Raw genomic sequence first — 13,901 nt, 5'->3', positions numbered from 1 at the left:
AAATCCAACATCCTTCATAATGCTGATGAAGGTTGTTGAGAGAAAAGCTCCGATTCCTCCAATGTCAATTACAATGTGATCATGGTATGTTTTGAGATACAGTTAAATTTAACTTTTGGATTACAAAGTGTTTCCCCTGTTGCGAGGAGGAAGAACATGCAGCACTTTACGATTAATTTAGTCCAAATTGAACTCTTAGAGCAACTGTAATTTGCCTTTTATATTGTCCATTGGTCAATTCAAAGGTCTACACACGATGCCAGTACCAACTGAATAGGATTCTTTTTCAGGAGCAGTCATGTACAGCTAAGTCAATGTTATTTTCTGAATGCGCTGGCCTGGTTCCTTTTAGAGGTGAAATAGTTTTCAAACAGAAGCCCACTGAAGCATAAGGAGGTCATCCATTATACAGCCACCTTTCTAGGAAATAGATTTAAAAATCGAAAAGAAATCACATCGCAATTTAACGTTTTGATCTTGAGAGAACCCAAAGTCTTGACATATCGTTGAAAATTACACTAAATCGAACCTTTTTAATCAGGTTTTGATAAGGTTTTTGTAAGTTCTAACACCTAGCAGCTTAATACAAGATACTCGCTCGTTGTTTTATGCAGATGATGCGTATTTAAAAAGATTTTTTTAAAAGATGTATTTTTCTAATAACGGTTGGCAAATTATTTACATCAAAATTTATCTGAATACATTTTTACACATGTTACATTATCACTCGACGCGTAACGGCATTCAAACTGCGCATGCGTACAAGAGCTGCTAATACCTTCTGTTGTGCTGTCAGGCTGTGCCGCGACAGTCGGACCCCGTGATAAATGATTAAAACATGCGTGAGCTACTATTTACATCCCACTGAGAGTAGAGTTGAGCCAGTTCACTTGAGCAAAATATAAACCGTGTCTTTCTTTGTAAGAGTTCCGAGTTTTGAAGCGGTACCAATACCAATAGTCTAAGGCCCTGCCTGACAGTCCAAACTCTGAGAAAAATAAGGCTCCCGGATTTGTGACGTTGGCAGCTGTGTGCTGTCCGTGTCGGAAGATGGCTGACAGCGCCTCCCTGGTAGCCCAGAGATGCGATTCTGCTCCATCTTCTGTCAGCATGGAGAACATTTCATCCCTGACGGAGTTGGAAGACCTGGAGAAGGTTTATCAGCAGCTCTGCGTGCAGGAGGTTCGTGTTTAGATAGTAAACGGCGCGTTTGTCTGAGCTTGAACACGTTACCAAGCTAAACTTCCGGGAGGCTACTGAGCCAAACAGTTGGGAGTTTTAACTACAAGATGTGGAAAACAGGTCTTTTAAAGTCGGCCTGGAGCTTCTGGTGGGTTTAGAGTTTATGCAGCAAAAGTGACTTCCCTTAGTGTAAGTTTGTCGGGTGCATTTTACAGTATTTTACTTGTAATAAACAGAGGGAGCACTTGATGTTATTCACTCGATCAGGTGAAAGACAATGTTTTGATATTCTGGCCTTATAAACAATGGAAGTTACTTTTTCGAGCCAAAATAAATGCCTTCTGGTGTGTATTTATTATAAGTGTATTGAGTTACGAAATGTAAACTGTTACCAGAAGGTTTTCTAGTTCTCTGTTGGGTTTTATAAAGACTTAAAATGTAAAATCATGAATAATTATAAATGACAGCCATGATTCTTTTCATCTTATTCTTTTATATTTCTAATATTCTAGGTAATTTAATTTAATGTAGGATGTGCATTATTACTTCTTCCAGCTTTGAGATAAATTCATTGTCCTATTTTGTTTTCCCCAAATACAGAAAGAGGTGGAAGCAGAGCTGGACCGACTGGTTGGGCAGGAGGGGGGCATTCACACGAAGATGCTGGCACTGCAGAGGATGGGGTACAGCCTGGACACATTTTGTCCTCTCAAAACCATCGTGTATGTGAGCTTACAGGCTGTTCTTGACTCTGCCTGCAGACCCAGCCTTCAGTTGATTGGAGGAGATGCCAGTCAGCTGTCGGGCATGATCACCTTTACCTGCAGCCTGGCTGAAAACGTCAGCTGCAAAGTCAGGCAATTAGACCTGGCAAAGGTAACAACTCTAACCTTTTTAAAGCAACAGTTCAATCACTTGCACAGGGTGCTGATATGTCGTTTGTTTCTCTGCAGACAAGGCTGTATAATGTCATCGAGCGAGCTGACGACATCCTCAATCTTAAATTCTGCACCGATGGGGTGCAGACGGCATTACGCAACGAGGACTACGAGCAGGCCGCCGCCCACATCCACCGATACCTGTCTCTGGATCAGTCTGTCATTGAACTCAGCAGGCAGGGAGAGGAAAGTAAGAAGCCTTTGCTTTAACAGAACAAGAGTCCCACCACTATCGCCTCCAAAACAGATTAAATCTATATATACGGCCTGCGACGTTGTCTTTATTATTGTGTCTCCGCAGGCAGCAGCGTGGACGCCAGTCTGCTGATGCTTCAGGAAGCAGAGCAGAAGCTGAGGGTCATCGTTGCCGAGAAGTTGGATGAAGCTGTAGCAGCGGTTGACCTGGCACAAGTGGAACGGTTTTTCAAGATCTTTCCTCTGCTGGGCCTCCACCAGCAGGGTCTGGCTCGCTTTGGTCAATATCTCTGCACTCAGGTCAGTAGTTTGGTTTTAATGGATTTCAAACCTTTGAGGATTGTGTTACATCAATTTTAATCCCTGACTGTGGTTACATGTATTATTGTTGTCCATATTATTGTTTTTTTCCCCACAATGGGGAAGACTGTTATTTCTTTTAGTGAGAAACTATGGGTAATATGTGTAGCTTGTAAATGCTAATATAATGCTAATGATTGTCATGTCACAGGTCACTTGTTTCAGAAATCATCCTGTTTTAGCGCCTCAGGTTTTATGACAGAGAAAAGCTTAGATTGTGAGGACTAACGTATCAGGCCGTCTCTGTTTCATCAGATTGCCTCTAAAGCTGAGGAGAACCTGCATCTGGCGACAGGAGGAGATCTGGGAGAGAAGAGAGCGCCGCTTGTGTTTGCAGACACTCTGACGCTGCTGCTGGAAGGCGAGAGATGCTCTGCTGTGGTCTATTCTGGTCTGGAGTGGTCTTCACAAACTCTTGCTTTGTGTCCGCAGGGATTGCTCGTGTGATTGAGACCCATCAGCCTATAGTAGAGACGTATTACGGCCCCGGCCACCTGTACACGCTCATCACTCACCTGCAGCAGGAATGTGACCAGCAAGCAAATAAAATAGTGGACAAGTTCATCCAGCAGAGAGGTTACCACAACAAGGTGTGCACGGCGTGCACGGCGTGCACGGCACGGCTGCGTCTGCTGCATCCCTGCACACCCGGAGAACTTGAATCTGCCCTGTAGTTTCAGATTGTCCAGAGCAGCATGATGAGGAGCATGCCAGCAGAGAAGATGGAGCCTCGGTATGTGTGTGTGTGTGGGTGTGGGTGTGTGTGTGGGTGTGGGTGTGTGTGTGTGGGTGTGTGTGTGTGGGTGTGGGTGTGTGTGTGGGTGTGTGTGTGTGGGTGTGTGTGTGTGTGTGTGTGTGGGTGTGGGTGTGTGTGTGTGTGTGGGTGTGTGTGTGTGTGTGTGTGTGTGTGTGGGTGGGTGTGGGTGTGGGTGTGGGTGTGGGTGTGGGTGTGGGTGTGGGTGTGGGTGTGGGTGTGTGTGTGGGTGTGGGTGTGGGTGTGGGTGTGGGTGTGTGTGTGTGTGTGTGTGTGTGTGGGTGTGGGTGTGGGTGTGTGTGTGTGTGTCCTCCCTGTCTGTGTTTGCCTACTTGTCTTTCTCGTGGACAGGGAGCTGGACCCAGTACTGACAGAAGTGACCCTGATGAACGCAAGGGCGGAGCTCTACCTGCGCTTCTTACGGCGCCGCATCCTGTCAGACTTTGAAGTCGGGGATGTTCAGAGCATCACGCAGGGTGGGTGGCGCTTCACTCCGTTCGTGATTGTGTGACCTGCTTGAGCTGACCCTTTGACCTTTTCCTGCTTTTCTAAACAGAGCATCAGCAGAATGTAGAAAAGCTGCTAAAACACTGTTTACTGAGCAGGAAAATGCAGGAGCTGATTGGTTACTACATTCCTATGGAAGAATACTACATGAGAGAATCTGTCAACAAGGTTTGTTTTTCATCTTACAGAAATGGCTTTTTGTCCTGATCCAAGTGTTATTCATCGAATTGTCATTTTTTAGTAAAATGACAAAAAAAATGCTCATTTCATGTTATTCCAGTATAAAGATTGATCCACAAATTTTATTTACTATCAAAAGCTGCTGCAAGACTAGAACTAGTCTTCTAAAAATCTTATTTTCAAATAATCGGGCCACATCTAATGGAAATTAGAAAACAGTTGCCATTGAGAGACATTTCTGCGTAGAATAATAAGCAATTTTACTGTCTAAGGATTATTCATGTATAGAATGTCCATTATTTTGGAATTTGTCCTGTTTTCAACATCCAGTGAGTAAGAAATGATGTTTAACCTGATTTTCTGCTCCAGGCTGTTGCCATGGACACCTTCGAAAAGGGTCAGCTGACCTCCAGTATGGTGGACGACTGTTTCTACATCGTGAAGAAGTGCATCGGCAGAGCTTTGTCCAGCGCCAACACCGACTGCCTCTGCGCCATGATCAATCACGCTAACTCGGCGCTGGAGTCCGACTTCAGGTGCTCACGTCGACTCGTTCGTCCCGGCGACAGCAAACGCACCGTCATGACTCACGCTTGCGTGCACGCTGCTTGTCTCTTCGCCCGCCAGAGAGGTGCTGTATAATAAGCTGCGGCAGGGCTTCCCGGCTACGACCCTTCAGGACATCCAGCGTGGCGTGAGCAGCGCCGTCAGTTTGATGCAGAGCAGCTTGCAGCAGGGCAAGTTCAACACTCTGGGCATCGAGAGCACTGAGAACGCCAAGGCTGCCTTTCTGGTACTTCACGTGCACTTCGAACACCTCTGGCTCCTGTCAGAATGCAGCAGACAGTCATCCCATCAAAAACGTATCGTTTTAATTGTTTGAACGGGAGAAAATGTCTTTTAAAAAAGGGTTTTTTGTCGTTTTCGTCCTCTGTCAGGTGACCCTGAATAACGTGGAGGCGTGCAGTGAGAATATCACAACTCTGAAGAGGAACCTGGAGGTCAGTTTTCCTTCTTGGTCCCCCTCGTTTTGACTGTTTGCCTCTTTGCTTAGAGACGTGTTCTTTTCCACTCCTGCAGAGCGACTGTTCCAAACTGTTCATTCAGGGTTCTGCTGCTGGTGAACAAGCCAAGATCGAAAGCTGTTTATCGGATCTTGTCAACACGTCTGCCAAGTTCAAGGATCTCTTACAGGTCACAAACACAGCCGCGGCAGCAGTGTTGCCTTTTACGTTGTTACTGTAAACCCACCGGCCGTGGCTGTCGCTAAGTTTCTGCTGTTTCACAGGAGGGCCTGTCTGAACTGAACACAACGGCCATCAAGCCTCAGGTCAAACCCTGGATCAGCAGCTTCCTCTCAATTTCACACAACATAGAAGAAGTAATGATTTCAGAACAGAAGCCAGTGGTACTTGAGAAGCACGCGGCTGAAACACTTGTCTACTCCGCAGGAAGAGTTTAATGATTATGAAGCTAACGACCCCTGGGTGCAGCAGCTCATCCTCAACCTGGAGCAGCTCATGGCAGAGTTCAAGGTAAGTTTCCTCAGCGCCGGTTTATCGGCTGCCTCAAATACCTTTATGAATTCTATGTCCTGTGTCTGTGGTCCTCGCCAGGTGGCCCTGTCTCCTGTCATCTATGACACGCTGACGAGCTTGATGACCAGCTTAATATCGATGGAAATGGAGAAGACGGTTCTGAAATGCTCGTTTAGCAGGGTGAGGAACCAGGCTTGGCCATCAGGGGGCAGCAACCACCACACGCCGCGCCTCACATCACGTCACTGACATACTTGGTGAAAAATCATCAAGCAATGATTTATTAATGGCCACAGAAAGGCCTGCAGTGCTGTAGCTCAGGCGGGCAGCATCCTCCTTTCTGCTGGGTGTGTTACCTTGGAACTGTTCTGGATCTGGAGCTCGTCCACTGATTCTGGTCTTTCCTCAGCTCGGAGGGCTGCAGTTTGACAAAGAGCTTCGCTCTCTTGTGGCGTACCTTACAACTGTGACCACCTGGACCATCAGGGATAAGTTTGCTCGCCTCACACAAATGGCCACCATTCTCAACCTGGAGAGGGTAATTTAATGGAATCTATGTTCATGTAAACCCTGTTTTTATTATATCATTTGAATGTATTCACATAAAAACTCGAAGCATTAAGAGGTCCCAAAAAAAAAGGAAAGCAAAATTAAATTAGCTCCTCTCAAAATGGGACACGGTGAACATAATAACCGATTAATAATTAATTGGGAGATTTCCTCCTCGGTGATTATTTTTGCAGTTTTACTGTACACGTCTGATTGGTTTAAAGTAATTATCACCTATTTCCCCTCCAGGTAACTGAAATTCTGGATTACTGGGGTCCAAACTCTGGCCCGCTGACGTGGCGCCTGACCCCAGCGGAGGTGCGTCAGGTTCTGGCGCTTCGCATCGACTTCAGAAGTGAAGACATCAAGAGGCTGCGGCTGTAACTTCACAGCACGCCGCCTGGATGTTCAGCACTAAAGAACTAAAGAGCTCTGCTCAATCCAGGTTTAATCTTTATTTCTCTAAATGGATGCAAGCCGCACTGGGGCAAATATTCAGGGATTTCTTGTGGTGGTGGGGGGGGGTGATTGTGGAGATTTCAGGCAGGTTTTTCCTGACTCAGCCAGCTGGTTACAGTCAGAGACTCTAACATCAGCCTGCGTCTCCGTCACGGCTTCACGGGGGGGGGGGTTGTAGATATGGAAGAGAGTTGTAAAGAAATCTGTGTAAACTGTAATTAAAATCATAAGAATTTCACTCTGGGAGTTCTGATGTTTTAACCGGTGAGTCTCTCTGGGAATTGAGGACACGGTGGCACTGAGGAGTGGAGCTGCGAGGCTGTCGGAGCAGTAATGAACATCATAGCCATTAAACTGACAGAAGCAGGTCAGACAGCTGATCCAGCCTAGTCATTCAATATATGAATAGCTCCTTGTGTGTGATGATGGAACACTTTTAACCTAATAAATGGAGAGGCACCATGCAGCAGCTCTGATCCCCGCCACATTTCGTGGAGTGCTGTCCCACTGCCAGGCCGGCGCCGTTCCCAATCTTTTATACACGTCTCTGACGCTGAACGCAAAGCTGCTGCTGCTGCTGCAGGTAATGAAGCATTAAAAGTGGTTCATTCTCATAATGTTCAGCCTAATTTCCTGGTCCAACCTTAATTCTCTGGCCAGATTAAAGCAGGACAGTGTGTCGCGGTTGTGGCTTTCGTTGGGGACAAACAGACGCGGACGACAATGCGGGAATAGTTAGGAAAAGTGTGGCTTTAATGTAAACACAACATTCGATTGGCTCAGCACAAACATTCCACATGAGCAACTAATAAACTACCAAATAGGTCAGGGTGCAGCACAAAAAAACATTCACAGTAAAAAAAAAAATCTGGTATAATATATATACAGTACGGTGCTTTTAAGGTGAAAATAGATAGGATATAGGAACTGATGTGATACAGTAGATAAGAGTATACAGGAATGGGTAAATGGAGTTTCTTGGGTGCACAGGTGAAAATGGAGAGCTGTACTTTTTCTCTGTGAAAAAGAGAAACGTTGACAGACAGGGGCAATGGTTCCCTGTTCATTGATCAGGGGAGGGGAGGGCTGGGAAACCCTCAACTCCCCAAATAGAGGCTGCCTCAAATGAAATTGTTCTCCTTGTGCTGTCTTCTATTTCTACACAGATTCACATCAAAACATAAAATTACCACACTGAGAACAGAATGTCATTGGAGGGCTGCTTTCAACCCTCTGAACCTAATGACAGGTATTAGTCCCCCCCCCCCACCAAAAGATTTTCATGTCAGGAAATAAATATGTGGCACGGGATTTCAGGAGGTAGGAGGAGGCGTGTAGGGCATGAGGCTCAAATAAATAAATCATTCAGTGATAATAAAAAGCCATATATTAAATATTACTTGATAATATGTACTATCTCTCCTGATCCTAATCCCCTATCAGTTGTTGTCAAATGGTTGGCACCGATATGACATTTTTAGATATAATTGGCTGATTCCTCACACTACAGGAGGCCGGTGGCATTAGGCAGCCACTCTGGAGAGAAGAAGCTTCTCTTTCATTATGTTTTACAGGAAAAAGAGAAAACAGAGTGGAACAGACCTGCAGGCTGTTCAGTCATGTGTGGGTCTGAAGGAGAGGGGATCTTTGTCCCTCCTGACAGTTAAAATAGCCTCCTTACCAACCATGACCTAGAGCCACGAGTTCGGCACCTCCCCAACAACTTTGTCGTCTCCACCTTCGTACACACAGCAGCTCTTCAAATGGAGCACAATAGGCTATATTCAGTGCAGATATGAATGCCTCAAGACTCGCATGAAAAAAAAAAACTGTTACAGAGGACATGGGACGATATTCCACGGTGTAATTTCAAACAACATTGCACATTCCTCACGTTGCGTTTCCGGGGCTCTGCGGAGCCAGGTTCCAGTCGAATGGGACCCCGGCGCTAATGTTTCTGACCCAACCAGCTGTTGACGGCCATCGATGCAACATGAAACATTCAGCTCAAAAACACATTTTTTTTTATAGGACAAAACAGGGGCTGTATACTGAAATGAAAATAAACGGGAAGAAATCATGGCGATAACCCAGTGTGGTGTCTGACGGCAGCTCTTTGGGTCCATCTGGACGTGTAGACTTACATATTTATGTGTTTAATTTATCATCAAAATTATTATCAACACCTCATACTCTCCACGACAACCTCTGTGCTTCGTCAGGCCTCAGTATAAGCCACACCCTCTAAGGTTATTTGCAATAATGATGTCGGTGACGGCATCAAACACTACCTGGATGTTTCCTGTGTCTGTGGCACAGGTCAGGTGACAGTAGATCTCCTTGTTGGGAGAACGATTCTTACTCTCAAACTGGACCTGAATGTACGCAGTAGCATCGTCGTAAGTATTAGCACCTGGAGACAAAGGGAGGGAGACAGAAGAAGGTGAGCGATGGGCGGACGTGACGCCGCCCCGCCTGCGGAGGGACGCGGCTCGGGAGGTTTACCTGTGTATTCTGGAAAGCAAATCGTCAGGGGCGACTTCTTGATTTTCTCAGCAAACAGATCCTTCTTGTTGAGGAAGAGGATGATGGAGGTGTCGATGAAGAACTTATTGTTACAGATAGAGTCGAAGAGCATGAGGGACTCGTGCATGCGGTTCTGCGGGAGGGAAAAGTGCCCGATTAGGCTGCATGTCTCACATCTAAAGGGGTTTATTCGTGCAGGCCGCTACCTGACATGCGCAGGACAAACAGCAAAATATAGCAAAGTTAAAATAAATTTCACAGTTCGTTATGAATTGTAGCTGCAGTTTCAGGCCCTGGGGTCATTCTCTCTTTAGAGAATAGTTTCCTTTGTTCTAAAGCATAATGGCGGCGCAGAAAGATCCGAGAACTCGCTTCCACGAAGCGTTCCTTTTATTAGCTTTAGCAGATACGTGACAGCTGGTCAAGAACGGCGACCGTGACGGCGGTTTAAATCAGTCCTACTCACAGTAGTTTCATCCTCGTGGAGCACCTGGTCGTAGCCACTCAGAGCCACACAGAAGATAATGGCGGTCACATCTTCAAAGCAGTGGATCCACTTCTTCCTCTCTGACCTTTGTCCCCCCACATCAAACAGCCTGCGGAAAAGCGCTCAAAGTCAACTCGGACGCCTTCCTGTTTCCTGAAAAACGATCTGCGATGAAACGCAATCGGCAAAGGTCGCCGGTGGCTCCGCGCGCGCTACCTGAAGTGGAGATTTTTGAACGTGAAGTGGGTTTCCACGATGCCGGTGGTTTTCACTCGGGTCCTCAGGATGTCCTGCTCCGTGGGCTGGTAGTCCGCTGCCCCGATCCGGTCTAGGCTGTCCAGGTAGCTGAGGACACGCACAATTCCAGTCAGCATCCAATTCGATTTTCCTTTTTAAGGCTCGCAGCTTTCCGCACTCACTATTTAGCGGAGTCGTTGAGTTGGTACTCGCGGGCGCGGCTGAAACATTCCTGAGTTCCAGCATCGGCCCACAAACGCTTCATGGCGGTGAGGAGCTCGGCGGAGTACGGCTCCGTGTCCTCCATGCGGCTGACCACGTCACACACCAGCTTGGCATCCGCCTGGACAAATTCATTTCAGGAGCTCAGGGAAAAGGAGGGAACCGCCGTAGTGCAGCGTTTTATTCAACGGCTAGCGTCTCAAGCACAACTGAACATTTACAAAGATCATTTCTGAGCAAAAAAAAAAACAATTTTGAGACTCCGCAGTCGTCCCGCGTCCGGCCCGCGGGAGACGCGGCGACGCTCCCGTTTGGGACTAAACATTCTAAGAAGAATAAATCTGAAACTTGCTTTTCTATCCTTGTCTCCGAACTCGATGCCCAGCGAATCCATGGCTCGGAGGATGGCCGCCAAGCTCTGGATGGTGTTGCTGTACACCACCGGCTTATACTGCTTCACGTCGTCCCCAGAGAAACCGTCCTCGTGAATAATCCTGCACGTCCACACAGACAGTAGTGAGACGTGTGTGAAAGAGCAGAATCGGTTTTTAAAAAAAGGCATATTTGTGGTTGATAATGCAGCGAACGATCCTGGCCACTTACCCTCCAGTCGTGGCTCGTCTCTATCTAGGGGGGAATTGATCACTCTGTCTGTATCTGGAGCTGTCCAGTAATGTGATATCTACGCCATTTAAAATTTATGACAGCTGAAGGAGTGGAATCAGTCAGAGCAGCGACCAATCGCACCTCCCTGTACAGTTAAACCGCTCATAACCCGACCAACGTTAAATCATCCGTGTCCGACCTGACATCCACGTCGTTATTGGTCTGTCTGGGGTCAGGAATCAGACTTTGGTGAGAATCGATACTCAGAAATGCTTCGGTCCAGATTTTAAAATTTAAATAACAAGTCAAATGCAAATTATTGAGGGCTGGCAATTCTGATTTAGACATGAAAATGTAAGATTTTCTCACCATGCAGAACATTAATGATGATGAAGCCTTCACCAATCAGCTTATTATTCAACTAATTAATCAATCAGCCTCATAATAATTATAGGAATTTCCTTTGCCCTTTTTTCCATGTCAGCTGATGCTTCATCTGGAGATTACTTTCTCAAACATTCACCTTATCTTTTTAGGAAAACACGTAAAAATCCTCCTCACAACTTCCCACATGTAAAAATAAAAGCCTTTGATGTCGCCGTGACAACGTTTGCTGACCACTAAATTCTGAATCAAATGACACCGTTGAGTGCGATGATGCTAATGTTGCTCAGGATTTTTCCGTCATCTTCCTCAGAGACAAACAAAACAGCGCTGCTTAACATCCCATCTCGTCCCACTCTTATATAAGAAATACAGATGTGGGGCCTCATTGAAACACCTGCCGGTGGATTCTTCACGTTAAATTACCCTTAGCAGCAGGTGGGAATGATGCAAAATGACACACGCCGATGTTTTAACTTTACGGCCGACGGCGAGCAGTAAAGAGCCGTCCAGATGTTGCCTCCTTCGGCCTAAACAAACCCTGAAAAGTGGTGGCAAACACTATTTTGCCTGCTGACTTGCGTTCCGGGCAGAGCAGTGAATTATGGACCAGCGGAGACCACGGGGAGGGTAATGAGGTGAAGGGAAGAAGAGGAAGCAGAGAATGGAGGAAAGGAGGAGGGAGGGAGGGAGGGGGAGAGGGAGGAGGGAGGGAGGGAGGATGCAGTGAGTGCACTGCAGGTTGGGATGCGCCGAGCAGGATGGAGAGACACCGCTACCCACCGAATCTGCGAGGAAACGGTTCAGAACGCCAAAAAAAAAGGCTCGGGGGACGCAGAAACGTCTGGAAATATAACCATAGAGGGGTTTACAGAACAGAGCAACAGTGATTTAAATCATGAAAGAGTGATTTAGCTTAGACGGGAGGAGGTTTAGATGCGGTTTTAGGAGCCATATTTCTGCGAAAATCCGCTTTATAGGCAAAGTACTCCCGGCGATATCGGGCACTTAAAGCCATTAAGATTAAAAGCAGAGGTATTCGCTAATGGAGCGGTAGTGAGCTCACTGTAAAACACACGCGCGCGCACTGGGGGGGTGCGCACACACACACACACACGTACAGCCGTACACACACCAGAGGGAGAGGGAGAGGGAGAGGGAGCGAGCGGCAGCGAAGGAGAGAGAGAGGAACAACACCCAGATATTCCCAGTCGCATACTCCCAACAGTCAATTAAAATGCTCGTTAACTACATTTCAGCACCCGGACCGTGAACAGCACCCGGAGACGCGGCGGCGCCTCCCGCAGCCTCTCCGCTGGGCTGCAGGAGGTGCTCGAGTCCCCGGCACTCCTCCGGGGCTACGGCCTCGAAACATGGCGGCTTGTCTTAGCAAAGACAGGGGAGGCGCAATCTCGGGCCTTTTACTTTTACCCGTGTCGAAGGTGACTAGCTCGAAAAAGGGGGGCGAACGCGCCCGGAAAAGCCCGCACTTACTTCATCTGTTTGACGATTGTGCTTTTCCCAGACTCCCCGCCGCCTGTGAAGGAGACAGGGCAGAGTCAGAGCCGACAGTGAAATCAGTACCACGGAGAGCACCTCCGCCCCATGCAGCCCCACCATCACCAAACCGAACCGTGCCGCGCCGGGGCGCAGCAGCCCCGCGGCGAGACAGCCCGCTCCCTTACCGAGCAGAAGCAGTTTGACGTCCTTGGCGGCCACCATCCCGTCCTCTTTCAGGTTTTTCTCGATGGCCCTGCTCCGGTCCAGAGCTGCGCGCTCCTCGGCGCTCAGTGTACATCCCATGTTTCCAAGCGAATGAACAATCCCGTCGTGTCTCCGGCCCGCCCTGTCCCTCGCCGACTCTCAATCAGTGCGTTGTCTCTCGCTCGAGCTCTGCTCCGGCGCTGTCTGCTACAGCATTAGGCCCGGATGGTGGGCTGAACGGAGCCGGGATCCAGAAAGGCTCTTTTCTCGGTGGCGCTGCGCCTCTCGCTCCGTCTCCTCTCGCAGGGGACTGGGGGGTGGGGTCGCTGTGCTCGAGCCTGCGGGGCTGGGGTTGTTGTTAGGTGGGGAGGGGGTCTCTCTCTATATCGCTCTCTGTCTCTCTCCCCCTCCTCTCTCTCCCTCCCTCCCTCCCTCTCTCTCTCTCTCTCTCTCTCTACAGGGCGGTGCTGCTGATGATGACAGCCAGCGCGAGCGATCTTTCAAGAGGGCAGGCGGGAGGGGCGCGAGAGGAAGAGCTGGCCGCGCGAGACATATTCTCGCTTACGTCACACCCACCGGGCTTTAATCACGATCGAAAGATTATTCAAATGAAAGGCCCGTAAAAATGGCAAATGCCGCCCCGGCGTCGCGCGACACGGGCGCGGGTCGCGTCCTTTCAAGGCGGCACGCGGAGCTGCGGAACCTCGAGTGGGTCGGGAGGGAAGATTAATTACAGATAACGGCCTACGCCTTTAAAGCGCGCGGGCCCAATGGTGGACGAACACCTCGACCGACACGTTCGGAAACGCGAATTGACAAAGTCAAAGAACAAAATCTCTCCTTGTAATAAGGGCGGCGGCTCTAATCCGTGTTATTACGGTCTGGGAGCTCCGCTGCGATAATAAATCGATCCTCAATTCAGCATCTTGATCAGCGGAGTCAAGCCGCATGGTCTAAACCTCCCTCGCTGCGAGCCGATAAAATATTGATCAGCACAAAAATGTCACCGGGAAAATGTATGGATTCATTATATACAGTATGAAAAGTGCATATAATGTATCCCAAACAGATCC

The 13,901-nt window shown here is 48.0% G+C and overlaps 2 protein-coding genes across 2 annotated transcripts; one reads left to right on the top strand and one right to left on the bottom strand.

The window, feature by feature from the left end:
• Positions 1–1,008: 1,008 nt before the first annotated feature.
• Positions 1,009–6,900, top strand: cog4 (component of oligomeric golgi complex 4). Its single transcript, XM_003970050.3, has 19 exons — positions 1,009–1,182; positions 1,783–1,865; positions 1,944–2,058; positions 2,136–2,310; positions 2,422–2,615; positions 2,931–3,036; positions 3,108–3,265; positions 3,350–3,408; positions 3,781–3,905; positions 3,986–4,104; positions 4,486–4,652; positions 4,744–4,909; positions 5,055–5,117; positions 5,197–5,310; positions 5,405–5,497; positions 5,568–5,651; positions 5,733–5,834; positions 6,064–6,192; positions 6,453–6,900. The coding sequence occupies exons 1-19, from the start codon at positions 1,051–1,053 to the stop codon at positions 6,585–6,587; spliced, it is 2,319 nt and encodes a 772-aa protein (XP_003970099.1). The 5' UTR covers positions 1,009–1,050; the 3' UTR covers positions 6,588–6,900.
• An 828-nt stretch (positions 6,901–7,728) lies between these two features.
• Positions 7,729–13,189, bottom strand: gnao1b (guanine nucleotide binding protein (G protein), alpha activating activity polypeptide O, b). Its single transcript, XM_003969985.3, has 8 exons — positions 12,810–13,189; positions 12,619–12,661; positions 10,487–10,628; positions 10,095–10,255; positions 9,892–10,020; positions 9,655–9,784; positions 9,168–9,321; positions 7,729–9,075 (listed from the first exon to the last, which is right to left on the bottom strand). The coding sequence occupies exons 1-8, from the start codon at positions 12,925–12,927 to the stop codon at positions 8,888–8,890; spliced, it is 1,065 nt and encodes a 354-aa protein (XP_003970034.1). The 5' UTR covers positions 12,928–13,189; the 3' UTR covers positions 7,729–8,887.
• Between the last annotated feature and the right edge of the window lie 712 nt (positions 13,190–13,901).

The sequence above is a fragment of the Takifugu rubripes genome, chromosome 13, assembly GCF_901000725.2.
Source record: "Takifugu rubripes chromosome 13, fTakRub1.2, whole genome shotgun sequence".
Taxonomy (NCBI): domain Eukaryota; kingdom Metazoa; phylum Chordata; class Actinopteri; order Tetraodontiformes; family Tetraodontidae; genus Takifugu; species Takifugu rubripes.
The sequence above is the reverse complement of the archived record's forward strand: the minus strand, read 5'-3'. Positions and strand labels throughout refer to the sequence as shown.